The sequence below is a fragment of the Odocoileus virginianus genome, chromosome 15, assembly GCF_023699985.2.
Source record: "Odocoileus virginianus isolate 20LAN1187 ecotype Illinois chromosome 15, Ovbor_1.2, whole genome shotgun sequence".
In the NCBI taxonomy this organism is placed as follows: domain Eukaryota; kingdom Metazoa; phylum Chordata; class Mammalia; order Artiodactyla; family Cervidae; genus Odocoileus; species Odocoileus virginianus.
The window spans coordinates 22,314,860-22,342,744 of NC_069688.1; the positions used below are offsets into that span (position 1 = coordinate 22,314,860).

The window sequence follows — 27,885 nt, forward strand, 5'->3', positions numbered from 1 at the left end:
AATTGAAAAGGTAAGTTGGGACTTTTCTAAAACTACATAAATATAAGAGTTGATTAATCCAATTAAATATAACAAACAGTGAGAAAGCAAAAAAGCTAAAAACATCTTCCCTTCCCTTTTTCCATTCCAGTAATGATAATAAAGTTCTTGAGTAGTTTTGCAGTTTTCAACACAAGATAAACTCAGAAATTATTTTTTCTTCTATTTGTGTTTACTTTTAAATCATTTTAGAATTAACCATGCATGTGATTACCAAGTTTGATGCCAAGCATCTTTTACCTCTCTGTTTCTATCATTCTTATTTTATGAAGATTCTTATTCAACAATAACGGTACAGAAAGTTACATAATAAGCACTTAAAGATCAATGCTTTTTCTTCAAAAGTGTTATCCTAGTTATCATTTCTTCCACATTCTTAAAATCAATGATACCTGGAAACAGTCAACATTTTGTGATTGAAACTGTTCAAAGTAGAACAGCAAATATTCCAAAATATTTGGTACTTCCAGAGCTTCTGCTTCCAGATAACTCTTTTTCTCATGGTCCATGCCACGGCTCCACATTTCTGGCTTTTAACAGAACCTTTGGAACATTGTCTGGATGGCTGACATTACCATCCTTGCTGGCATGCGGAGTGGTCACTTCCATGACCTACTCTTTCCCCGCTGGCACGAGACCTGCAATGAGGGCCCTGCTCCCAGTAGTCTTCTGCTGAAACACAACCAAGTAAAACATCCTCTATTTATTTTAAGAATGATATTAAATCTGCCAAACTGAATGTCTACCAGTATTTTGCTAAATGTTTCCCATTCAAGCTCCAATATGAATAGCTTTTAACAGTGAATTTAAGGAGGCAATTACTAACTAATCACTGCACCATGGAAAATTATTGTAATAAAAATTAGAGTCTTTATACCAACACAATATGGAAATATAACCTATTTCCTGGCCCCCTAATAAGTACATTGGTTATTACATAAGAATAATAACCATTTATTTATGTAGGGTGAGAAACTTGCTATCTTATGTAGTAATGACTGCCTAGAGGATGTTTTTTTAAAAAATTATTATTCTTAATTAGAAAGTTTGAGCAGTACTTCTTGAAACTAATAATGATAACAGGGCAGCATTAGGTTTTTAAGATGAGAGAACAGGATGCTAGAGGTACTTCATCTAAAAGGAAGAAAAGACATACTGGGTTTTCTATTTTAAAATCAATTGATTTGGCAAAATGGCAGTTACTTTTTCTTCCTTCTGCCAAAAATATGTAAATAATTGATCTTGGAAGCATATGCTTAATCTGAGCAATAACTCTTTTGCTTTCTCACATTATAAAATGGATTTCTGTTGACATGAAGCAACCTGGAAAACCCAGGTTGTCTCTTCCACTTTTTTCCCTCTAAGCCATGGGCAAAACCAATCTTGTCAGCACCTCCCAATACCTTTAAGAGGATCTGGAAATTTGCTCTGTGTTTTCCAGGTTTCATGACAGCTGAGTTCATAGTTTTTAAATTCTTTGGAAATGCTGACTGTCTCACAGAAGAAGGAAGGGAATTAGCACTTATTGAGTGCTTACTACATGCCAGGCAGCAAGCCAGGCATTTTATATACATTCTTCATTCATTTTAACACATAACATAACAGCTGATCTGTATGAATCCTGTTTTGTTTTGTTTTGTTTTTTTAAATATGTTCCCCGCCCCCCCTCCCCGGCCCAGTCTCCCACTATTTGTTCTAGAATCTGCCTCCTTTCTCTAGCACCATCAAAGTTACCACTAAACAGCAGATGGAGCACTGGAACATCATTGTGTCCTAGCTGTACCATCATTCTGGAGCAAGGTGACATCTAATAAAGTTAATAAATCTAGAAAGATGTGTGATATATTGGAATTGTATATTCAGTATAGAACAGACATCATCACTATACAATATCTGATTATTTACAAACACATACTGCAAGTTAGTGTGCTGGTTCAAAAATAAAGTATATACATTAAATGGGCTTCCCAGGTGGGGCTAGGGATAAAGAACCCACCTGCTAATGCAGGAGCTGTAAAAGACGCAGGTTCGATCCCTGGGTCAGGAAGATCCCTAGAGAAGGGCATGGCAACCCACTCCAGTATTCTTGTCTGGAGAATCCCATGGGCAGAGGAGCCTGGTGGGCTACAGTCCATAGGGTTGCAGAGACGGACAGGACTGAAGCTACTTAGCACGCACACACACATTAAATAGTCAATGGGGCAAAAATGGGATGAATCCTTAAACGTGAAATTGCCAATCATGAGAGATATTTTTTTCTCATTATTTACCAAAAAATGTGAACTATCTTCCTAAAGCAGGATTATAAATATTCCCAACTTTTTCTTTATAATAAAAACAGCAGCTAAGGGTCTGATCTTAGTATGGGCAGTTCTATCAACGTCTTCCTTTTTGTATTCCTTAATTTCATTTATGCAATGTTACAGTGCTTTGATGTTAATAACGATCATAAACATTTGATTTATTCATTGGGGAAATAATTACATTCCCAAAATGCACTCCAATTCTCCTTAGGTATTTTGAGGTGTGGTTTAAGCACTCAGAATCAAGAGGCTCTCTTATTGTTACAAAGGATTTGCCAGAAAGGGACAAATAAAAAAAAACAAATCTAATAACCTATAGAAAAATTTTTTTTCCTTCAAACAGCATTAACTTTCCCCCCCTCTAGTCTCCCAAATCGGAAAAGAAAAAAAAAAAAAAAGAATAACCTCTAAAGCTGTTTTAGACAGAAGGTCAGAATTCAAAGGATCGGTAACTCAATCCACAGGGTGCTGCAATCACATTGCTATTGGAAACACAACCAGAAGCAACATTCTTCTACATGTTTTTATTAAGCCATGTCAATAAGTATACAATCTGGAGGTTTCTCTCTACTGTAAAGATTCATACTTGCAGGCGATCAAGTTGCCCTGGCTTTTTGAATCTTACTTGAGAATGCTATAGATTAAGGAAAAACTAGTCTCTGCCTTACATGCTAAGGAAAACAATGGCTTCAGTTTGTTTGAATAGTGAGAGTACGTTGCTGTGGCCAAAAGGTAAATAAAGCTTCAAGTATTTTAGTCTTTAGATGCTCATAATTAATAAGAATTCTTATTTCAGACAGCCTAATATTGGGACTATTAGAGTGATTCTTTACATGTGTAGTTCATATTCGTTTACGGAAGTCTGGAAACCTCGGCCGCTCCTCTCAGGGCTTCTGTTTTCATATCACCAATGATTTGGTTTACCTGAATTACAAAGTAAAACCAAATCCAGAGTCAGGGTTTTTTTTCTTGAAATCATATATTTTAAATGTGTATGATTCTTAAAAAACAATGCCCCAGTTGATAGGGAGTTACAGGCTGGTGTCTTGTTTTTTTAATCAATACGAGGAAAAACAAATAGTTAACCAAGAGGTCAGAGAACCAGTAGAGGAGCTCTCTGCCGCGTGGTTAGCATCGACAGCCCCTGCTGAAAGATCCGCAAAACCCCCATTAGCTCTGGCCTCCTGGGAGAACTGTTCACTTTTCTTCCTGTCCTTGCCTGAGAGGACCGCTCATCCCCACCAACGCCACGTGGCTGGAGAGAGCTACGGAGGAGGCGCAGGAGAACTGGGACCAAAGTGGAAAACAAGAAAGAAGTTACTCCAGAAAATAATTAGAAAGTCAGCTCCATCCTAGGCCTTTTGAAAAGAATGAGGGTCCATGACTTTGACATTCTAAAAATGAAAAAAGGATACCATTTTTAGGTGTGCAAATTTCCTATGTTTTAAATTTATAGTACAGTTACTTGTATGCTCATCTCTTCTGGGAGGCATGGCATTTGATCAATTTAAAAATAAAAAAAGAATGACTTATCTCTCCACAAATACATTAATTCATGATTAATTGTACTCCAGTGCCAAATTTGCCTGTTATTCCAGGTATCTCTTGACTTTCTACTTTTGTATTCCAGTCCACTATAATGAAAAGGATATCTTTTTTGGGTGTTAGTTCTAGAAGGCCTTGTAGGTCTTCATAGAACCCTTCAACCTCAGCTTCTTCAGCATTACTGGTCAGGGCACAGACTTGGATTACATTCCGAAAACTAAGATCATGACATCTGGTCCCATCACTTCATGGGAAACAGATGGGGAAATAATGGAAACAGTGAGGGATTTTACTTTGGGGGGCTCCAAAATCACTGCAGATGGTGACTGCAGCCATGAAATTAAAAGACGCTCCTTGGAAGAAAAGCTATGGCCAACCTAGATAGCATATTAAAAAGCAGAGACATTACTTGGCCAACAAAGGTCCGTCTAGTCAAAGCTGTGGTTTTTCTAGTAGTCACATATGGATGTGAGAGTTGGACCATAAAGAAAGCTGAGCACCAAAGAATTTATGTTTTTGAACTGTGGTATTGGAGAAGACTCTTGAGAGTCCCTTGAACTACAAGGAGATCCAACCAGTCAATCCTAAAGGAAATCAGTCCTGAATGTGCATTGGAAGGACTGATGCTGAAGTTGCAACTCCAATTCTTTGGCCACCTGATGTGAAGAATTGACTCATTAGAAAAGACCCTGATGCTGGGAAAGACTGAAGGCGGGAGGAGAAGGGGACGACAGAGGATAAGATGGTTGGATGGCATCACTGACTCAATGAACATGAGTTTGAGTAAGCTCTGGGAGTTGGTTAGGGACAGACAGCACGCCAGGCTGTAATCCATGGGGTTGCAAAGAGTCCAACATGACTAAACTGACTGATGATTAATTGCTGAAGACTATTTAAAAGAAGGAATCTACATCTCTAAGCTTTCTATTTACAGCTTCCCAAAATCATACCTATTACTAACCAATGAATGATCTAGATTTGAAAACAGATGTTTTAAATGAGATATTTCACTTGAAAACCTTTGGGAAGGAACATATGATAACCTTGATTTCCTTCCCCTATCTTTCTGTCATTTTGGATTGTATGTCTATTACTGCTCAAGATTTAAATGCTTTTTCCTTAAATGTGTAGAATTATTAAAATCTATCTACAATTAAGATGGTACCACCTACTAGACTGAAACAAATGCACAACAGATTCAAGTTTTAATTCGAGCTGTAGCACAGGTTTTTTTCTGTGCCCTTTGTGGTTGTATTATGCATACTCTCAACTTATAATCTGTAAATAGGCTAAATAATAAAAATGATGCAAAAAGGTTTCACACCTTTCCAAAATGGCATGGGGACAAAAGTGTTTATAGCTATGGAAAAGCTCTCATGGATAGTAAAATAGCAATAGAAGACTAAATTTTAGGGACTTCCCTTGTCATCCAGTGGTTAAGACTTCTTGCTTCCAATGCAGAAGACATGGGTTTGATTCTTGGTCAAGGAACTAAAAACTTTCCAGGTGACTCAGTGGTAAAGAAGCTGCCTGTCAATGCAGGAAACAGGAGATGCGGGTTTGATCCCTGAGTTGAGAAGATCCCTTGAAGAAGGAAATGGCAACCCACTCCAGTATTCTTACCTGGAAAATTTCATGGACAGAAGAAGCTGACAGCTACAGTCCACAAGGTCTGAAAGAGTTGGACACAACTGAGCACCCCCCCCAACAGCACAGCCAAAAAATAAATAAATTTTCAAAATGAATAATTAATTAAATTACTTTTAAAAACGGAATTTCAAATCAGTTTAAATAAGTATAGAATGAGTGCCTAGAAGGGTCATGGTTGTTTCCAGTTTTAGCACAGCTTGGTACACATAATCTGTACTCAGTAACTGTTACTCAAATTAATTAATACAGGCATACTTGACTACTTGAGAGATTATGGCCGGGGGTCTGTGAAAGAAAAATAATTTCCCTAGCTTCTGTTTTCCTTCATTTTCCTTGTTGTTGTTCTTTAGTCTCTAAGTCATGTCCAACTCTTTGCGAGCCCATGGACTATAGCCCACCAGGCTTCTCTATCCATGCATGGATTTCCCAGGCAAGAATATTGGAGTGGGTTGTCATCTCCTTCTCCAGGGGATCTTCCTAATTCAAGGACTGGGCTCGCATCTCCTGCATTAGCAACCAGATTCTTTGCCACTCAGTCACCAGGGGAGCCCCTTTATTTTCCTTACATGCGTTATATTTGCCTCCACTGGCAACTCTAAAGTGGGACTGGGTGGGGATTATCATCTTAAGGGAGTTAATTTCATTCTCCTGTTCAAAACATACTTAAAATATTTTGTGGAACAAAATTCAGTCATGGAAAATGTGCTAGAAATTTGCCATCCTAATATTGTGGAATAACCAAACTGTAAAGAAACTAGGAAATTAGGAGAGACCTGAAATCACTGTATTCACCTGGTGTATGTGTTTATGTGGGACAGGAAAATGGCATAAAAAATTCAGGTTCACTTTTTAAAAAGTTATCATGCACTGTATTTAAGTTACATCCATCATATTCCTCCTGAAATGCTGTTACTCTAACATTAGTTTATATTTCCCTTTTAATTTCTTAACCAGACCTCCCTGCAGTCCAGTGGTTACAACTCTGAGCTTCCACTGCAGGGGGCACGAGTTCGGTCCCTGGTGGGGGGAGCTAAGATCCCAAATACCTCGAGGCATGGCCAAAAAATGTTTTTTTTCAAAAAATTCTTAACCAAGAAAGACAAAAAAATAATTTTTAAGAAGTTTAAAGATACACATCTTTAAAGTAAGCCTGTATCTTCTGCCTTTCAGAGATATCTCATTGTAGATGTATACATAATGCTGTCATTTAAAAGATTTTCAGCTTTTAGGTTATTTAGAAGTCTAATTAATGAAGCTAGTTAGCAAGCCAGTCAGCCATTCAGCAAATATTTTTCATGCATTTAGTATCTGTCAGGGACTGTGGGCACTGGGAAATGAAGCAGTAAACAAGACAGACAGAATTCCCACTTATCATGGATGCCTAAGAGACTAAATAAATTAAAAGGTGACTAAAGCATTTATTTTTTCCCTTTCTCTATGAACCCCACTAGAGCAACAGTAAATAGATTTTTTTTAAAAAAACATAAATCCCAAAGAACAAAGAGAGCAGGTAGTAAGAAGACAGTACAAATGTCATGAGCGAAAAAACAGGCAGAACACTGCTGACTGCTAACTGACTTAACAGATCTAAGAAAGCCAAATCTAGTGCTGGCAGTGTGAAACATTCAGTGAAAATGCAAGTCGCTCAGTTGTGTCTGACTCTTTGTGACCCTGTGGACTATACAGTCCATGGAAATCTCCAGACCAGAATACTGGAGTGTACCTTTTCCTTCTCCAAGGGATCTTCCTGACCCAGGGATTGAACCCAGGTCTCCCACATCGCAGGCAGATTCCTTACCAGCTGAGCCACAAGGGAAGCCCAAGAATACTGGGGTGGGGAGCCTATCCCTTCTCCGCTATCAGGGAAGCTGATAGCTGAGCGATCAGGGAAGCCCACTAAAAAGCAACCCAACTTACACTTATCACCTCGGATTATCTCCGTCTGCTGAAAGCCTCTACCAAGAAAGGTAGAAACCAAATGAACAGGAAAGCACGAGCGTGATGAGGCAAAAGCAAGCAAAACAAAACCAAACTCTCACTAAACTGATATTCCCCTGAGAAATAAGATACTGCTACCAGAAAACAAATATGAAAATAATAATGATTTTTTTTAAAAAGGAACATCCAACAACAAAAAGAGCCTTTAGAAATAAAACGTAGGATAACAGAATTGGGTAATTCAATGAAGTTTGAAAATAAAATTGAGAAAGTTTCCCAGAGAATACAGTACAAGACAGAAAATAGGAGAGAAGAGAAAACATAATAAAATGAGGAACTGTAAGAAGACCTAGTAGTCCAACATCCAAGGGTAAAATTTAAATAAATAATTCTAAAATATTCCCAGGGACATCAGTTTTCAGAGTTCAATGTATCCCAAACAAAACAACTGGAAAAAAACACACACCAACAGAAATTATTGAAAACTTTCAAAACACTAGGAAAGAAAGAGGGTATTCCCTAAAATCTTCTAGAGAGAAAAAATAGATCAAATGCAAAGCATGGATCATGAATTCAAATTTCTTAATTGGAACATGTATTTCTAGAAGGTAGTAGAGAAATATTTCAAATCCCTTTAGGAAAAATAACTCAACCTAGACTTTTATATCCTAACAAATTTTATATAAATAGGAAAATTGAAAACATTAAAGCTAAGTTAAGAATATTTGCTGATACATCAAGTCTCAAAAATTTATTTTCCAAATATTCTTTCTCAGGAAGCTAATAGAGGGTATGTTGCACTGAAATTTGGGAGCAAAGTTCTCTATTAAATAAGTAAGTGAAATAGGAGCAAGAAGTCTCTGGTCCCTGGTGTTGATGATAAGGAAAATTTCTAGGAGGATAGCTAGGAGATGTTAGTTTGAGCCTCGTGGGTTGGTAAGATCTGCTGGAGAAGGCAATGGCAACCCACTCCAGTATTCTTGCCTGGGAAATCCTATGGACAGAGGAGCCTGGTGGGCTACAGTCCATGGGATTGAGAAGAGTTGTACATGACTTAGCAACTGAACATGCACACACATATAATTTTGATTAAAATAAAAAATGCTGCAGAAACATAGATATTTTCCTGCTCCCCTGTGTGTGTGTGCATGCATGCATGTGTGCATGAGTGCATATTGGTTATTGACAAGCAGAAAAAAAATTCAGGTAAAATTTATTAAAGAAGGACATGGGAGAAGTAGTGGGTGCTATGTTAGCCAGTCAAGGAAAGCCTCCTTGAGGAGGAGTCACTTGAGTTAAGACACAAATGATGAAAATGTGATAGACATGTACAATCTTGAGGTGGGTGGGTAGGGGAGAGAAATATGGTCCACACAGAAGAAACAGCAAGTTCAAAGAAAACAGCTTGGCATAGAAAAAAGGAAAAAGAACTGGAGGGTAGAGAACATGAAGGAAAGAACAGGAAAAGGGCTGCTATGGAGCACGGGGCATCATAAGGTAGGTAGAGTTGGGATTTTATTCTAGGTATGATAGGAAGCCACGAGGGGAGTTTGTTGTTTTTTGTGTGTTTTGTTTTTTTTTTTTTTTTTTGGTTGGCTTGCATCTATTTTGTTTTTGAGCAGAAAAGTGGCATGATCTGACTTATATGTAAGAAAGGCCACACTGGCTACTGTGTGTAGGCTAGACAACAAGAGAGAGGAGACAGAGGCAGGGAGGCATATGAGGGTGTTGTTGCCATAGTCCAGGTGAGAAATGGTGATAATCCAGACCAGGGTTTTATCAGGAGATGATATGTACTCAAATTTAGGGCATATTTTGGAACTAGAGCCAACAGAACTTGTAGAATGGATGTGGGTTTGAGGCAAAAAAGAAATTAAGGATGACTCCAGTCTCCCCGCACAAACAGTAAACACCACTGATTTGACTTTCATCTCCATTCATTTCTTCTTTCTGCTTTCTTGCTCACACAATAACATGATCTAAACACAAATAGCATGAATAATTAGAATCTAAATAGTTGAAAGTTAACTGAAAGTTTTTTCATGACTATCTAGTTGAACTAGCCTACAAATCTCCCCCTCCCCCACTCCTCACCAGCTTCTTTTCTGTCACCCATACCCTAGGCTCACTCCTGCGTCTGTGTGTTTATGTTTCCCCTTACTCACCAGCCTGATATTAGTGTCTTTATCCCTCTTTTCTACTTAGTCTGCCTCTGATCCATTGCTGGCTTCTGTCATCATGGTAGCCTATTAATTTTATAACCCTATTCAACATGCATGCTAAGTCACTTCAGTCATGACCAACTCTTTGCAAACTTATGGACTGCAGTCCACCAGGGTCTTCTGTCCATGGGATTCTCCAGGCAAGAATACTGGAGTGGGTTGTATAGTAAAGAATCTGAAAAATATATATGTAAAATATATATGTAAAAAAATATATATTTAAATACATATATATATGTAATATATATATGTAAACAATATATGTAAAAATATATATATATTCAATGATATATATATTATCATTGAATGATCAATAATCAAGAACTAGTAACCTTTTTTGGTATTCTCTTGGGATTTGGTAAGATCACATAACTCCAGGAATATACAGAAATATATTTAGTAAGGAAATATATATGGGTTATATTTTACAATAATGTAAAATGTGAAGACATGAATGAAGAAATCAGACTTTTACTGTAAACATTTAAAGTCTGAGGACCAATGAAGTAATGTATTTTATAATCATTGGGTTGTTTGCATATGCTTCATCAATTTTTTAGAGATATTGAAAACCTTTACTACATTTTGAAATCACAGACTTACAATCATAATTTTTAAAATGACTGAAGGAATTTGATTAACTGAATGGAGTTAATGTTTAAAGAGGATTCAATTGATTAAACAAGTGAAAGTAATTTTTTTTAATTTGGGAAAAATAACCAGATTTATAAGTAAAAGAAGTTCTGTAAATTGACTTTTTAAGCTTTGGCCTAAACAACTACTTATGAAAACAGAAGTGAATATGTGAATTCCTTTCTATATACAAAAGTCTTCTTCAAGCATGAAAACTCATCCCAGTATGGAAGAGAGAAGGCAGCTAAGAACTCCTGGGTCTTCAGTGGGGACGCAAAGGTGTTGAGAAACTTGATCAACTAGGTAAGGGCCTTTTGTGAAAACAAGGAAGGCACAGGTGGGTCTCTTGAGCCTGGATAGCACTATAGAGACCAAGGCCTTGAAGAATAAGGACAAGCGTGGTACTGGACTGGACCAAATAGGACCAGCCGAGCAGGTATGTGCCAGCTACTAGGCTGGGTGCACAGCAACCCAAGAAGATGAGGATACATTCACGTGAGCCATAGACAACATCTGGCACAGCATGTGTACCACAGATGGAACAGCTACACCTACCCCCAGGCCATCCCCAAGGTCAGGACGGTACATGAATGAGTTCCGCAGGGCACTCAGATCACCCAGGAAGAAGGGTGAGCAAAGGAGTTCCAGGGCATCCAGAAATATTAGGGATTACATACTGAAAGGACCACCTGTTTACCTAAGTGATTATTACTTTGAAATACAAATAGAGGTGTTTAAGGACTTTGGTTGTTGTTATCAGAATTGCCATTAGTTTTCATTTTGCTACTGTGTGCCTGGAAGGAGACTACCATCACTGGTGGAAAATACAATTAATTTTCACTTCACGTCTGAGTCCTGCATAAACTGTCACGGTGCAGCCCTAGCAGATGACATCTTTTAAGCGCCAAATACCTTCCAAGCACCAAACACCATTCTACCCACAACACAGTACCTGCATTAAACACTCTCTTTATAAAATATAAATCTCATCCCCTCTCTGATCGAAATTATCCTTCATAGATTTGAAGGTGAAGTTCAAATTCATCAGTTTATCACAGGGGCCCTGGGCAATCTGGAAGGACGCCTCCTTCCTCAAGCTGAAGTCCTATCCTGCTGCTTATCCTTGTTTCTTTGTGGTCATTCTGAGACATGAGTAGTTCCCAAACCTTACTCATGGGTTCCTGTCTTTCTGCTGTTCCCTGTACCTGAAATTTCCAGTCCCTACCATCTTATCAGGGCTTTCCAGGTGGTGCTACTGGTAAAGAACCCACCCACCAATGCAGGTAGACCAGGTTCAATCACTGGGTCGGGAAGATCTCCTGGAGGAGGGCATGGTAACCCACTCCAGTCTTCTTGCCTGGAGAATCCCATGGACAGAGGAGCCTGGTGGGCTACAGTCCATAGGGTCACAAAGAGTCAGACATGACTGAAGAAATTTAGCACACACACACCACCCATCGCAGTTAGGCTTGGCATCTCCCTGGCCATATTTCCTTCATAATTTTACCTCCTGCACCATACTGTCACCAGCTAGCTTTCCCATAAACATTTGGATTACAACCTGTACCAAAGGAAATTTACATTCTTAGCCCCAAACCTGCTTCTCTATTTCTCTCTTCTACTTGGGGACACAATCAGTAACCCAAGCTGGACATGTTAAGGTCTTCTTGGACTCTTCCTTCTCCATATCCAAATCCAATGCCAAGTCCAGCCAATGCCACCTCTCCGTATCCTGTCCTCAGTCTCCTTGACTCCCATCCTGTTTCGACTGCCTGGATTAGGCAGCCTCCCAGCTGGTCCCACTGCCTCCAGCATTCTCTTCCATCCACACTGCAGCTGGCATCAACTTCAGACACTGGAATTCTGATGATTTCACTGCAGCACTTAAGATCCTTTAACGGCTGACATTACTCCATTATCAGAGATTAAAACTGAATCCATAAAACAGCTTGTAAGGCTCTGCATAATCTAGACACTGCCCATCTTTCCAGTGTGGTGCCAGGATGACTCGCTTGCCTTTTCTGCTCTAGCCCTAGCCTGTCGTACACACTTCTCCTCAAGGTGCATGCCTTTACTCATATTGTTCCCATCATTTGAAATGTCCATGGAATCTCCAGTTAGATACTAATTAAAAACAAGCAAATTAGGTCCATAATAGCCGCAAAGAGTCAGACACTGCTGAGTGACTGAACAACAGACCTCCAAGCAAGTTTCAATGAGAACAAAAACAGGAGAGAACCTTTAGCGCTTCTTGTCTCTGCATTACTTAGCACTTTTCTAATTTCACCTTCCACCTAGTCTAACAGGCAAGCTCAAGTCTTCTCCATGCCAATAATGACATGAAACCGCCCTTAACTTCTTTCTACTCATCTGGAAACTGGGTCCATGAGAAGGTTGGGAAACTGGAAGAAAGAGGAAAGAACGGACTATAATCAGGGGCTAGGTTGAACCCTGGGACAAGGCACACACAAGCGCTTTGTATACACAATATGGGCAATGACTTAGAAACAAGTGGTTTGGTAAAGTGTTGGGTTTTTTTTTAAGACAGTGAAAAGTTAGAATTTACTTTTACCAAGGCTAAGGTAACCATCTTTTAAAAAATATGTCCTATGGTATTATCTTTAAAGTCAGAGTTCTATAGATGCAAGTGCCAATCCTGCAAACATGCCTTAGTGCTTTGCTTCTAAAATTGCTTTGAAGATTTCCTCCCTTCTATTTCTCTTAGAGGAGTCTAAAGATACTCTAACATACTCTCCGCCTCAAACACTTCCTCCCATGTACAAGCTCACGCATACATAACCACACACATGCACTGCCCCCCTCCCCCCCCACCCCCCTGCCATCACATGCTCTCTGCTGAGCAGACACCATTTATAATTGTCCTCCCTCTGTGTGTCATTTGGGATTTACTGGTATTTTCGTTAACAGGTTGATTCTAGGCTCTTATAATATAAAAAGCACTTTGTATACACAACATGGGCACAGACCCAGAGTAATGTCTTTAAAGCCTGGGGCACTTTAAAATTTGTTTTACATCAAGCTAATCATGTTATGAATCTGCATTTTCATTATACATCATAACCATCCTTATTTTTCCTAATGACATACAAGATGAGAAGAAACAGAACGCATATGTTAAGGCTACCGTCTGATCTCCCATTTGTTAGAGTAAAACTAGACATTTTAGTAGAACCGCAGATGAATTACATAATATTTATGAAGGGATCTTATAATAAAAGTGAAGAAATCAAAACCAGATGAAAGCAGATAAAAGCTTTATTTTCATAATTAAAATTATATTACACTGAATTGAATGAGTACTTACACAGTGGTAACAAATTACTGTGTAGAATATCATGTTACTTTGCATGACAAGTTGCTAAAATATACACAAATTTGTGACATAAAAAATATCTCAAGGTTTCCTACCTTCACAGACAGAAATTAAATTAAAATGATCAAGTATCCCAACCATTGTCCAAATGGTTAAAGTTATATTAGAGGTAAAGTATCCACCTTAAATAGTTAAGTATATTAAATTTAATTTTATATTCACTGCACATGTATTTAAGCACACAGTATTATTTTATACTACAAAGATTTCCTTCTAATTTTTTTAAAGTTGCAATTTGTCTCCTTAACAGGTATGCATTAATAGGAAACAGATAAGCCATGTTTATGTTTTAAAGGGCCTGGCATTTTCTCATTGACTAATAAAGGATATATACGCTTGTTTCTTAAATTACTACCCAAAATAAAGCAGAGTTGGTGAAAAACTACGGAATCTACATAGCATAGACAGTCAAACTAGATATAGACAAGACGATGTATCCACAAGTTCACCTCAGAGGATTCTATGACTGAGTGGCTCACACTATCTAATTCAGCAATTCTGTGCTTCAATCTCTGTGCTAGGTCACAGTATAGAATAAACCAACAGCTCATAGAAAGCATGTACATTTTTCTAGGCTCTTAAGAAAATTCTATAATGAAGGAATAGCTTAATTTTTAGGATCATAGCAGTATAACATTTGCATCAGTCCACATTTTACAAGAATGACAGAACAAAATGGATGTGGCATGTAGACCAATATGAATAAGAAATCCTAATTTTAAAAAAATTGAGGGGCTTTCCTGGTGGTCCAGTTGTTAAAAACCTGCCTGCCAATGCAGGAGACATGGTATCGATCCTGGTTTGGGAGGATCCCACATGCCGTGGAGCAACAAAACCTGTGCACCACAGCCACTGAAGCCCACCACAGCCACTGAAGCCCACCACAGCCACTGAAGCCCACCACAGCCACTGAAGCCCACCACAGCCACTGAAGCCCACCACAGCCACTGAAGCCCACCACAGCCACTGAAGCCCACGCCCTAGAGCCTGTGCTTCTCCACAAGAGAAGCCACCTCAGCAAGAAGCCCACAACTAGAGAAAGCCCATGCACAGCGACAAAGACTCAGCACAGTTCAACAAATAAATGAGAAAAAGAATTTCTAACGTCCTGATTTTGCAGGGAGGTGCACCTCGGCTTAAAGAACTTTTTTTCCCATTGGTCAGTTAAATGAATATATGATATCCATGTGTGTGTTAGTCACTTAGTCATGTCCAACTCTTTGTGACCCCATGGACTGTAGCCTGCCAGGCTCCTCTCTCCATGGAATTCTCCAGGCAAGAATACTGGAGTGGAAGATCCAGAGGATTGAACCCGGGTCTCCTGCATTATAGGAAGATTCTTTACCATCTGAGCTATAGGGAAGTCCATAAGATATCCATAGTTACACTGTTTCCAGGGATTGAACCCGGGTCTCCTGCATTATAGGAAGATTCTTTACCATCTGAGCTATAGGGAAGTCCATAAGATATCTATAGTTACACTAAGATTACCATTTTTTAAAAAATAATTTAATTGGAGAATAATTGCTTTATAATATGTTGGTTTCTGCCATATAACAATGTGAAGCAGCCATAAGTATACATATGTCCCCTCCCTCCTGAAACTCCCTCCCATTCCACCACCTCATCCCATCCCCTCACCCCATTCCATCCTTCTAGGTTGTTTCAGAGCACCAAGCTGAGCTCTCAGTATTTAAGACCTTTTTTTTTTTAATACCAATTTTTAAAATATTGTATCATTTAAGAAAATGCAAATTAAAATGACATAACATTTTATTCTCAGCTCAACTACAATTAAAAATTCTGACAACTCTAAATGTTGGTGAAGTCGAAGCAACAGGAATTCTTATCCACTGCTTTTAGGAGTTCAGTTGAGTTCAGTCACTCAGTCATGTCTGACTCTTTGTGACCCCATGGACTGCAGCATGCCAGGCTTCCCTGTCCATTACCAACTCCCAAAGTTTGCTCAAACTCACGTCCATCGAGTCAGTGATGCCATCCAACCATCGCATCCTTTGTCATTCCCTTTTCCTCCCACCTTCAATCTTTCCCAGCATTAGGGTCTTTTTAAATGAGTCAGTTCTTCACATCAGGTGGCCAAATTATTGGAGCTTCAGCTTCAGCATCAGTCCTTCCAGTGAACATTCAGGACTGATCTCCTTTAGGATGGACTGGTTGGATCTCCTTGCAGTCCAAGGGACTCTCTAAAGAGTCTTTTCCAACACCACAGTTCAAAAGCATCAATTCTTCAGTGCTCAGCTTTATTTATGGTCCAGCTCTCACATCCATACATGATTACTGAAAAAAACATAGCTTTGACTAGACAGACCTTTGCTGGTAAAGTAATGTCTCTGCTTTTTATAATGCTGTCTAGGTTGGTCACAGCTTTTGTTCCAAGGAGCAAGCATCTTTTAATTTCATGGCTGCAGTCACCATCTGCAGTGATTTTGGAGCCCCAAAATATAAAGTCTTTCACTGTTCCCCATTGTTTCCCCCTCTATTTGCCATGAAGTGATGGGACTGGATGAAATGATCTTAGTTTTCTGAACGTTGTTTTAAGCCAACTTTTTTTTATCAAGAGGCTCTTTAGTTCTTCTTCGGTTTCTGCCATAAGGGTGGTGTCATCTATGTATCTGAGGTTACTGATATTTCTCTTGGAAATCTTGATTCCAGCTTTTTTTTTTTTTTAGAAAAGCAACTTCTTTTTATTTTTAAAAAAAGAAGTAGAGGAGGGAGACATTAAGAGGTTAGGACTAACATATATACACACTGTTATCTGGGAGATAATCCAAAAGGACCTACAGAATTGCACAGGGAAGTCTAGAGAACACACGGACAGAATCTATATGGGAAAAGACCCTGAAAAAGAAAATCCATGTGTCTATGTATAAATGAATCAAGTTCCTGTAAACCTAAAACAAACACAATATGGGAAATCAAATCTACTCCAATAGAAAGTGAACATGAAGTCGCTCAGTCGTGTTTGACTCTTTGCGATCTCATGGACTGTAGTCTACCAGCCTCCTCCGTCCATGGGATTTTCCAGGCAAGAATACTGGAGTGGGGTGCCATTTCCTTCTCCACCAGCTTGTTCTTCATCCAGCCTAGCATTTCTCATGATGTACTCTGCCTATAAGTTAAATAAGCAGGGTGACAATATACAGCCTTGATGTACTCCTTTCCCAATTTGGAGCCAGTCTGTTGTTCCACGTCCAGATCTAACTGCTGCTTCTTGACCTGCATACAGATTTCTCAGGAGGCAGGTCAGGTGGTCTGGTAGTCCCATCTCTTGAAGAATTTTCCACAGTTTGTTGTGATCCACACCATCAAAGTCTTTGGAGTAGTCAATAAAGCAGAAGCAGATGTTTTTCTGGAACTTTCTTGCTGTTTTGATGATCCAACGGATGTTGGCAATTTGATCTTTGGAGAAGTATATCAGTTTTGTAAAAGAAAAAAAATACCCTCACAACTAGCAGTTTCATTTCTAGGTATATGTCCTAGAGAAACTCCTATATGTGAGCACAAAGAAAAATACACAAAAATATCTACTACAACATTGTTTCATACAGTGAAATACTTTAAAAATATGTGTTCCTGCTTACCTTGTGGCTCAGATGATAAAGACTCTGCCTGCAATGTGGGAGACCCGGGTTTGATCCCTGGATTGGGAAGATCCCCTGGAGTATGGAATGGCTACCCACTCTAGTACTCTTGCCTGGAGAATCCCTTGGATGGAGAAGCCTAGTGGGGCTACAGTCTATGACTAACACACACACACACACACATATACTAAAAACAGTAAATCAACTCTAAGGATGATGATAGACTACTATTTTTTTAAGTTTTAAAACAAGCAATAACAAAAATTGCCTATAGATACACATTTGCAGTAAAACTATAAGGACCTGAGTGGGAATGATGAACACCAAATTCAGAACAGTAATCACCTCTGGGAAGAAAGGAAGAAGATAGAAAATGAAGAAAATGAACCAGGGCATTCAATGCCTTCTTTAATGTTTCATATCTTAAAAAAGAGTAAAAGACATTTGAACAAGACAAGACAAAAATATTTCATTTTGGCCATCTGGGTAGATGTACACAGGGATTAATTATATTATTATTTCCAATTTTCTGTATTTATAAAATATTTCCAAGTTTAAGAACAAAACAATGACCTCTCTGTCCTAATAAACATTACTAGACCATTTGTTGGGCTTCCCAGGTGGCTCAGGTGGTAAAGAATTTGCCTGCAATGTAGAAGACCCGGGTTTGATCTCTGGGTCAGGCAGATCCCCTGGAGAAGAAAATGGCAACCCACTCCAGCATTCTTGCCTGGAGCATCCCATGGACAAAGGCGACTGACAGGCTACAGTCCATATGGTCACAAAGAATCAGACACGACTGAAGTGACTTAGTACACAGACCATTTGTTACTATGCATATATCACTTTATAAAAGTCCCTGTATCTCAGAGATAGCAGCTACAATTTTAAGTATTTTCCACTTCATAATCTCCTCTAGATCTTTAGGAGGGCATCGAACTTCCCAACCTCACTAAGAGAGAAGTTTAGACCTCTGATGATACATTATCTAGTAAGGTAATTGGTTGTTTTCAAGTTTTCATTATCAGTCTGCATATATTTTAAGTTGGTGTGTCTGTTCCATATTGAAAATTTTTAGGAAAGTGTATTTGAAGAGCTTAACTTCTCCATACAGATTCTTCTTTTCTATGCACTGTAAGATTCATGATGGAGCTAACTTATCCCTTAGCAGGTCCCACTGTCCATTCACAGTGGGAGTTTTCATCCTTAGGACCTGCCTCAGGCAGGGCCTACCCTGGGTAGCCTTCTCTGACTAACTGAGGCCAGGTAGGGCTTCCTTCCTGGAATTTCCTTTGTTCCCACAAATATCTGGATTGGGGGATTTTTCACCCTGCTGTCTGGTAGATAATTCTACCTCCTCTCTTGAAAAACGGGCTTCCACAAAAGCAGCAAAATAAGTTCTGCTTTTACCTTTTCAAGATCTTCTTGCAGTCCTATATTTACATGATACATATCTCCTGAAAGAATAAATGAACAAAAGAAGCTGTGAAAACACCAGTATCTATCTTTCTCTACTAGTATTATTCTTTAGCCAGTACTTCTGTGTCTTAAAAAGGTGAAAGGCAAAATCAACTTTGAATCCGTCTCTTAGGAAATGTCAGTGCTCCCTGGAGGGAAAAATACAACTTATTCTTGAATCCAAGTTTCGAGTCTGAGGGGATATACTTTGCAGTGTTTTGACCTGATAATGAATAGTTCTCAGAACAGCATATGCACTGATATAGTGATTTTTAAGTAAGTATTAACTACTCCTGTACCAAATTGGGATGAGTAGATCCTCATAGATATAGAATATTAAAATATGATCTGAAAGATGTTTCTAAATTACTGTTAATAATTGAAGAATGAAGCTAATGGCTTTCTGGGCATAATGTTAGCCTTATTTTCTAATAAAGACATAAATTTAGAATTACTAAATATTCTGGAGGAGTCAGACCAGTCATCAAGCAGGTAAGTCCAGGATTCAATATGACAGAACACCCTCTAACCCTAAGAGAATGAAGGTCAATCCCAAACTGTTAGCCATCATAGAAGACAGGAATTGGTAGAAATGTAGGTACAGAGGGAGAAAAGTTAAGAGAAGATCCTCAAAAATATCTTCTGTGGGGTTGGGGAGAGAAGGGATAAATTGGGAGATTGGGATTTACATATACACACAACTATACATAAAACAGATAACTAATGAGGACCTACTGTTTAGCACAGGGAACTCTTCTCAATATTCTGTAATGATCTATATGAGAAAAGACTCTAAAAAAGAGTGTATATATACATAAATGCATGCATGCTCAGTCACTTCAGTCGTGTCAAACTCTTTGTAACTCCATGGACTGTATCCTTCCAGGCTCCTCTGTAACAGGATTTCCAGGCAAGAAAACTGGAGCGGGTTGACATTTCCTTCTCCTTGCCAACTGAGGGATCAAACCTGTGTCTTCTGCATTGCAAGCAGATTCTTTACCGATAAGCCATATACATATGTGCATATATATAGATATAAAACTCATTCACTTTGCTGTATAGCAAAAAATAACAACATTATAAATCAACTATACTTCAATACAAATTTTTAAAAAGTTACCTATTACAGTAGCTACTAATTATACAGCAAGACTTTAACTTTATATATGCTTTATTTTATTCAAAGAGTAATTTCACCTCCATGTCATCTTATTAGAGACCACAGCAATCCTGAGATTAGAAAGATGAGGTAACGTGCCTTTTCTACAGATGAGGAAACGGAGGCTCAGGGAGGCTAAAGATAAAGAAGGAGAGTCAGAACTGACCCTTAAACCCAATATTTTTTTACATTTAATCCGGTCTCTTTTCAAAATGTGGTAGTCATTCTTCCTCAGGTAATTTTCCTCCACTTACAAAATGATGCTTCTAAGCATTCTAATAAAGAGTTGAGGTGGAATTTAGAAAAATTTGAAACTCTTCTATAACTGGATAATATCAGGGTTACACTTAGTTGTGCAGTTTATTTCTGATTGCATAAATATTCATAGGGAAACACCTAAGAGGAATATTCAAAGCACTGAGCAATGTAGTTCTTATTACATTAACAAAGATCAGATGGATAAATTCCCATTTAATGCTTTGAAGATCTGTCTCTGACATTTTACCATTTAGATAGCTGTAAAGCATACTCCTGATTGTTTTGGGTTTGTAGTAAAAAATATGCTTAACTGTACTAATCACTCTGATACCACTTAGAAAGATGTTTCTGTCTTCCAGTAATGCTAATTCTCTCCATTAAGTCAAATTATTCCATCACACTTCTTCGGTTTCTTTAATTTCACCATTTCCTGAATCTCTGAGTCTCAAAAATCTTAAACTCCCATTCATCTAAGATCAACAGTGTCTCCAAGACCAGGGTCAACAGTAATGATGTAGGTGACAAGCTGCAATGCCTTCAGGAATCACGATGCGTGAAAGAAAAATGGGGAGGGGGCAGGGCTCAGTGCAGTGCAAGCTCTCATGAATGGGTCATTTGTCATTCAAGCCAAATGGATTGGTGTCATGCAGGAGTATGGATTTACTGTTACTGGATCTTCTGAGTGAGAGAAGCCAGAGAGCCATACCTTTTTCATAAGAAAGTTTCTAATCTTTAAATGTTACTATTAAAAATTATTTTTTAAACAGCATATGGACCAACTTAATCTAGAGCAATCAGCATTTGTAAGCCTTGAGTTTACAACTGCTGGACTCAGAACATGCAGAATGGTAGACCCAAAGTCAGATGAGGAAAGACTGTCTTCTTTTACCAGTTACAGTCCAATTCCTAGGCAAATTTAGGGGGAAAAAGTAGGGTGATGTAAACATAACTAGAATGTTAGAGAGCTACAGAATGAATATGGAGAAAGAAATTGTTTATTCATGTCAACATAAGTGAATATTGATGAGAAGCCAAGAATAAGGACCTTTGTAAAGGAAGAGCTATAACCTTCTATTTTATGACAATCTGATATAAAGACTCAAAAAATAACTGGAAACAATTTTTCATTCTGAAGCAAATTACTTATATCATCCTATTGAGTAAAGGCTTTGGGAAATGGTTCTAGACATAGATTTTATTAGTAGACAGGGATTAGTTCAGTTCATGTCAATAAACATCTTATGGTCCCTCATGTGGGCTAAACTGTACCCAGTGGTGAGAATATAGATGATTGAGATACTTTCCTGCCCTCACAAAGCTCATCATCCAATAGGCAACCATAGCACATGATGTGACCGATTTATGTGAAGGCTTCTAGGGGGGTATAGGAAAAGATTAGGGGGCACTGAATAGGTAGATTGTGAAAATTAGTAGTGGCTTACTTCAAGTGATCATGGAACTACATACTGAAGAATAAATGGAAGTCATTCAGGTAAACTGGCAATGACAAATAAAACAGCATTTGCCAAGGGTTGGAACACAGAAGCATATGGTGTCTTTATCAGTGTACAAGCAGAAAGTCATTGACAACATTAAAGAAAAATGAACTTTGCCATCTATGTTAGATAGATAATTTGGTGGACTTTGTAAGGGATAGAATGAAGAGAGACAAATATAGGGTAGAAACACCACTAAAGAGATCAAAGTTGTAGTCCAGTTGAGGGATAAGAACCTAGACTAGAGAAAAAAAGATAAAGGCTTTTGAGAGAAAAGGGAGAGACCTGAAAAATACTGGGAGGATTTATTATTGGAACTGAATGATTTATACGAGGGAAAGGAATGCCAATGATTCATGAACTTCTGCTTTGAGGTCATAATGTAGATAGTGGTCTTGGAATCAAGAGGAACAGTAGTTGTCACGGAAGATAATAGTAATACATTCAGTTTGGATGCTCTTAAGGTAGAGGTGCTTATGGGATATTCAGGTGGAGATTTTCAGTTTTAAATCTTGGGGCTAGGATATGAGCTGGAAATATACTTTTGAGAACGCTTAGAAGACAAGTGGTGGTTAAAGCATGAGAACAGTAGAGAATGTTTAAGTAGGGTAAGTGTGCAAAGAGAGGAACATAGAAGCCTAGGACAGCAGTGTAACTTAGACAAAGAATCATCAGAAAACCACAGATAGAATATGTCAAAAGACTTCAAGAAGTGAAGAAATAGTATTGTACAACCAGTACATGCCAGGAACTGTGTTGAACCTATACACAGTGTCCGTAATCCCAGAAGTTATCATTAAACTGTACTCATCAAGAAAACTGAACTATCCCAAAAGGTAAAATATCTTGCTCAAGTTCACTCTGGAATTAAGATACCTGTGATTCAAACCTAGTCCTGCCCCATTTCAAAGACTGAACAATTTCTACTTCATCAAGTTGCCAGGGATCCTCAAGGTCAAACAACAAAATGGTCAAGGATGAAAAGTGCCCAGAATCGGCAATATGAAGGCTGGTAGTAATCACAGCTAGAATCCCTTAGCATTTGGAAGGACTGGCAAGTCAAGAAATGGATTTAGGAAATACATACAATTCTTGTAAAAAAGCTTGGCTGTGATGATAGGAAAAAGAAAACAGAGGGGGACATGAGTTAGATAGTGAGGGTAACCATAGTTATTCAATTGTCTGTTATGCACTATTACAATGGCTAATGTATCATTTAATACAGAAAGAGATGGTGAAAGGCCCTTTCTGGAAGGGTGACTATACCGATCATCTCTACCTAGCTTCAATCCCAGCTGCATAGGGATAAGAACCAGAGATAAAGGTGACACTGTCCAATCTTCTAATTAATGCCACATGAAACAAACAAAAATACAGAGCTCCTATGACACTCTGATGCTGAAGCCCTATCACACATGTTTGAGAAGAGAAAAATGAGCAGGTCTTTCTTGGCACTGTAGTTTAGATCAGAGGACGTATATTTTAATAAGTCCGAGAATTGTAGTCAAAATCAGCTTGGAAATGAACTGAATTATGTAAGTCCATCTTATGCAGACTGGCCCTGGTTATCAAACATCATGCTGGCACCTTCACAGCATCCAGCTAGTTCCTGGGGATCTGGGAAGCCAGCCAGTTCCTATACACTAGCCCCTCTGTAGATGAAAAGATGTAGAGTATTCCTCTTCCGGGCTCCCCTCACCCTCTGTACCAGGATGCCTGCCCATCTGGTTTACCTCAAGACTTCACCAAAACAATTAAGAAACAAAAACAACAACCAAAAAACATTTTTTTTTTTAAAGGAAGAGAGGAAAAATAACACCTACCTCCCTTCGCCAGAAATACATTTCTGCCAGGAAACTCTCATGATCTTTTCATTCTAATGACTTCCCCGATGGCTGGGGGGTAAAATACGCCTGCAATGCAGGAAACACAGGAGACTTCTGTCTGATGCTAGGAAAGACTGAAGGCAAAAGAAGAGGGTGGCAGAGGATGAGGTGGTTAAATAGCATCATTGACTCAATGGACATGAATCTGAGCAAACTCCAGGACATAGTGAAGGCCAGGGAAGCCGGGCATGCTGCAGTACATGATGCCACAAAGAGTCATACATGACTTAGCAACTGAACAACAACAACAGATGAAAATAGGGTGGGGAGGAGTAATTTCCAGTTGAAGTAAAAAATTCATCCAAAATAGCAAAAATAACATAACAAAGAACAAATTTTACACAAAAGATACGGAACTTTATAACGAAAACAATATTATTATTATTAAATGTTTTAGACCAAACACAAGAGTAAACATAACATGCTCAAAGATGGGAAGACCTAATTTTCTAAATTAAAAAAGAAATTTAAATGCTAACATATACAATAATGTATCTTTCCATAAGATGTTATGAAAAACCTGAACAAAATTTTTGAGCAAACCAATAATTCAAAGCAAGGCATCTTGAATGGGAGTAACGGCCCAGGTAAAATTACTTTAGAATTCACATGAAATTTTAAAATGTTCAAGAATACCCCTCAAAATTTTGAACTGAAGACTAAAATAGGACTTGACTTCACAGATAATAAAAGTTACTATCAGATTACTTTAATTAAAACAGTGAGCATTTGGCTAAGGAACAAACACAGAAATTAGGGAAACAGAAAGGGAAGACTATAAAAACAAATCCAAGTATAAATGGATATTAATTTATGACAAAAGTGGCATTTCGATTCAGGGGAGAAAGTAGAGTTTACTTAATAAACAGTGCAAGTGCAATTGATTAAGGGAAAAAGTACAATTTTGCTTGCATACTACACAAAAATTAACTCCAGATGGATTAACAATTCAAGCATAAATTATTTTACAAATATGAAAAAAGAAAACTAGGATACCAATTGTACATCTTTTGACTCAGTATGATTTTCCTATGCAAAACAGGAAACTCAAAAACTATAAAGGAAAAGATGAGCATAATTAGTAATAAAGGTTTTAACTTATTGCATGGCAAAAGACAGTATAACTAAAGTCAAAGGTAACAGACTGGGAAAACGTTGAACAGAAGTTGGGTTAATAATTCTAAACAATCAAAATGCCACATTTGATTAGAAAAAGACAAGCAATCCAATGAAAAATCATTCAAAGAATATTAGTGGGCAATTGACAGAGAAGGGAATCCAAATGGCCAATAAACTTATGAAAAGAAATGTATCATTACTGGCAAACCAAAGTAATTGGGGGGAAATGAGTGTGCAAGGTGTAATAAACAGTGCTAGTGCAGTTGTGAAGAAATGGAAATTCACATGTGATGAAGTTGGGATTAAAAAAAATGCCACAACATCTTGGAAACATAAACTGGTACTATTTATTATAACTAGCTCTGAAGCTCGCAGATGCTATGGCCAGCAATTCCACTTCTGAGAATATATCCTACTGAAAAAAGAGAACTTCTGTTGCATCATTTTGGTAAAGGCAAAAATGCAATCTACTTGATCATCTATTTGATCATTAGAGGAATAAATGAGTAGATCATAGACATTAAGAAAATTGCATGCTACTTCTAAAAAGAATAAGATAGAGCTATATCTATAAACCTGAAGGGATATGCATTTTCAAGTTAGAGTAACGTGCATACTATACCATTTTTTAAATAAAAAACAGAAATTAATAAAGAATATATATATTTAGAAGGGGGTGGAGAAAGTTAAGAAAGTATGCACCCCAAGCTGTCAGTAACAAGTCACATCAAGAAAGCATGAATAGAAGGGAGTTGAGGGAAGGTTATTCACTTTTTCTTTAAACATATTTGGATTGTTTCACTTCTTAAATTGCATAACTTGGCCTTTTTAATTTTAAAAAACAAACATTAAAGAAATTTTAAAAATAATTTTTCTTGTTGGGGTACAAATTATAAGTTGATTTGGTGACAGCACAGTGATTGAGAAAGAAAGCATTGTGAAGTTAGGTTGAAATGGCGGTGGGATTCAGTTCATGAAAGTGAAAGTGTTAGTTGCTCAGTCGTGTCTGACTCTTTGTGACTCCATAGACTTGTATGTAGCCCACCAGGCTCCTCTGTCCATGGAATTCTCCAGGCAAGAATACTGGAGTGAGTTGCATTCCCTTCTCCAGGGGATCTTCCCAAACAAGGGATCAAACTCGGGTCTCCCACATTGCAGGCAGATTCTTTACCATCTGAGTTACGAGGAAAACCCAGATTCAGATTCAAAAGATTTTAAAGGACTAACATAATTAGCTCTGTTCAGAAATCTTTTGTGTTTAAGAAAGTGACCTAATAAGAAATGTACATTTAGAAAGCAATAACATTTTGAAATAAGAGCAGGAGATTTCTGGAGGAGTCCAGATCAAAGAGCTAATAAAAAGTACCAGTAAGGAGAGGAAGGAGGAATATGGGAATAGTGTTTTTGAAACCACTGTCAGACTCTGTTAATGGGTGTTGAACTGATAAAAATGGTTTGCTATTAATATTTTTGAAAAGTGAAATATAAAATAGAATATCTGGAGGCATCACCCCTAATAAGGGTCATAGCACTCCATAAATTATTTTTCAGACACATAAATGTCCACACATACAAAGGTGATTGTACTGGATTGTGATGGGAAATATTTCCAACTGTGGTTTGCAGTTTGAAAAATTTCAAAGCAATGCTTTTAGAGGTAAAAATGAAAGCACATGTCAACTGATAGGGTGCAAAGTAAAGAAAGAGAGAATCAAATGATGTTTAAGGTTCAGAAGTTTAGAAAATGAAAGGAAATACACTCTTATTTCATTTGGCCATAGCCACCTCCAGGAATCCATCTCTTTAATTAACATCTACTCCGAGATGCCAGAACAAAATTAAGATTCAGACCAATTCTTAAAAATAAGAGTAATACAGAGGTGCCAACCTGGTATCATATCAGGCATTCCAAGGTAATGTTTAGAAAAAGGCCCCCTCTTCCAGGACTTACTATTCTATCATTATTGTGTTCCCTTTTCTTTTTGTAAATTTTATTTATTTATTAATATTTATTTTTGGCTGCCCTGGATCTTTGTTGCAGTGTGGGCTTTTCTCAAGTTGCGGTGAGTGGGAGCTATCTTTGTTGTGGTACAAGGGCTTCTCGTTGAGGTGGCTTCTCTTGTTTTGGAGCACAGGCTCTATAGTTATGGTGCACGGACTTAGTTGCTCCGAGGCATGTGAGATCTTCCCAGACCAGGAATTGAACCCATGTCTCCTGCATTGGCAGGTGGATTCTTTACCACTGAGCCACTGCATTCCCTTTTCTGAATCATTGTTAATTTCAGGTCAGCTCTGTCTCTCTCTCTCTCTCTCTCTCTCTCTCTCTCTCTCTCTCTCTCTCTCTCTCTCTCACTCTCTCTCTCTCCCTCTTTTTAAAAAAGAAATTCATTTAAAATAATGGTTCCTTAAGTCATGACCTGTCTCATCTTCACTTTCCTCCCCACATTTACCTTTCCTCTCTAACCTTTACCTGGGGAGCCATCTCTTTAGCGCACAGAATGTCGACCAGTTAGAATTAAAGACTGGGCCCCTTTATCCTTTGAGCCACCCACTGTTCCCAGCAAAACCAACTACAAAATTATCAACACTTAATTCCCTTACTAGTTCACATGGTGATCTGTCTCTTTTAGCACATAAAACCCTTGAATGTATGGTTAAGTGTTTTTTGGTTTATACTGTACACAGCTCAAAACAGGGGAATAAATGAATACAGAATAAGCTGCTCATATATTCTAACTGCTGCTGCTGCTGCTAAGTGGCTTCAGTCGTGTCCGACTCTGTGTGACCCCACAGATGAGAGCCCACCAGGCTCCCTCGTCCCTGGGACTCTCCATGCAAGAAGACTGGAGTGGGTTGCCATTTCCTTCTCCAATGCAGCAAGGAGAAAAGTGAAAGTAAAGTTGCTCAGTCGTGTCTGACTCTTAGCGACCCCATGGACTGCAGCCTACCAGGCTCCTACGTCGATGGGGTTTTCCAGGCGAGAGCACTGGAGTGGGGTGCCATTGGCTTCTCCGTATAGTCTAACTACGTAACTTATAAGCTTTCTCTTCATAAATGTCTATCTTTCCTGTATCTTAAACTTCTATAATCTGAATCTTTTCCCATCTTATTCAATAAGCATGTATGAACTTTCCATATTAAATTATTTCATGTCACTGCCAAACATTCTGAAAACTAGTCAAA

At 38.2% G+C, this 27,885-nt stretch overlaps 1 protein-coding gene across 12 annotated transcripts in view; it reads right to left on the reverse strand.

Moving 5' to 3' along the window:
- Positions 1-27,885, reverse strand: part of EYA1 (EYA transcriptional coactivator and phosphatase 1) — a 471,064-nt gene that overhangs the window by 182,976 nt on the left and 260,203 nt on the right. The window contains exon 1 of one of the 12 annotated variants that reach the window (XM_070477145.1): positions 23,521-23,769. The exons of 10 other annotated variants lie outside the window; for them this stretch is intronic. In XM_070477145.1, coding sequence (XP_070333246.1) covers positions 23,521-23,541 — 21 coding nt within the window. In that variant the 5' untranslated portion in view covers positions 23,542-23,769. Of the gene's footprint in view, positions 1-23,520; positions 23,770-27,885 lie in introns of those variants that run through there. One more of the 12 variants, XM_070477147.1, reaches the window with a different exon arrangement.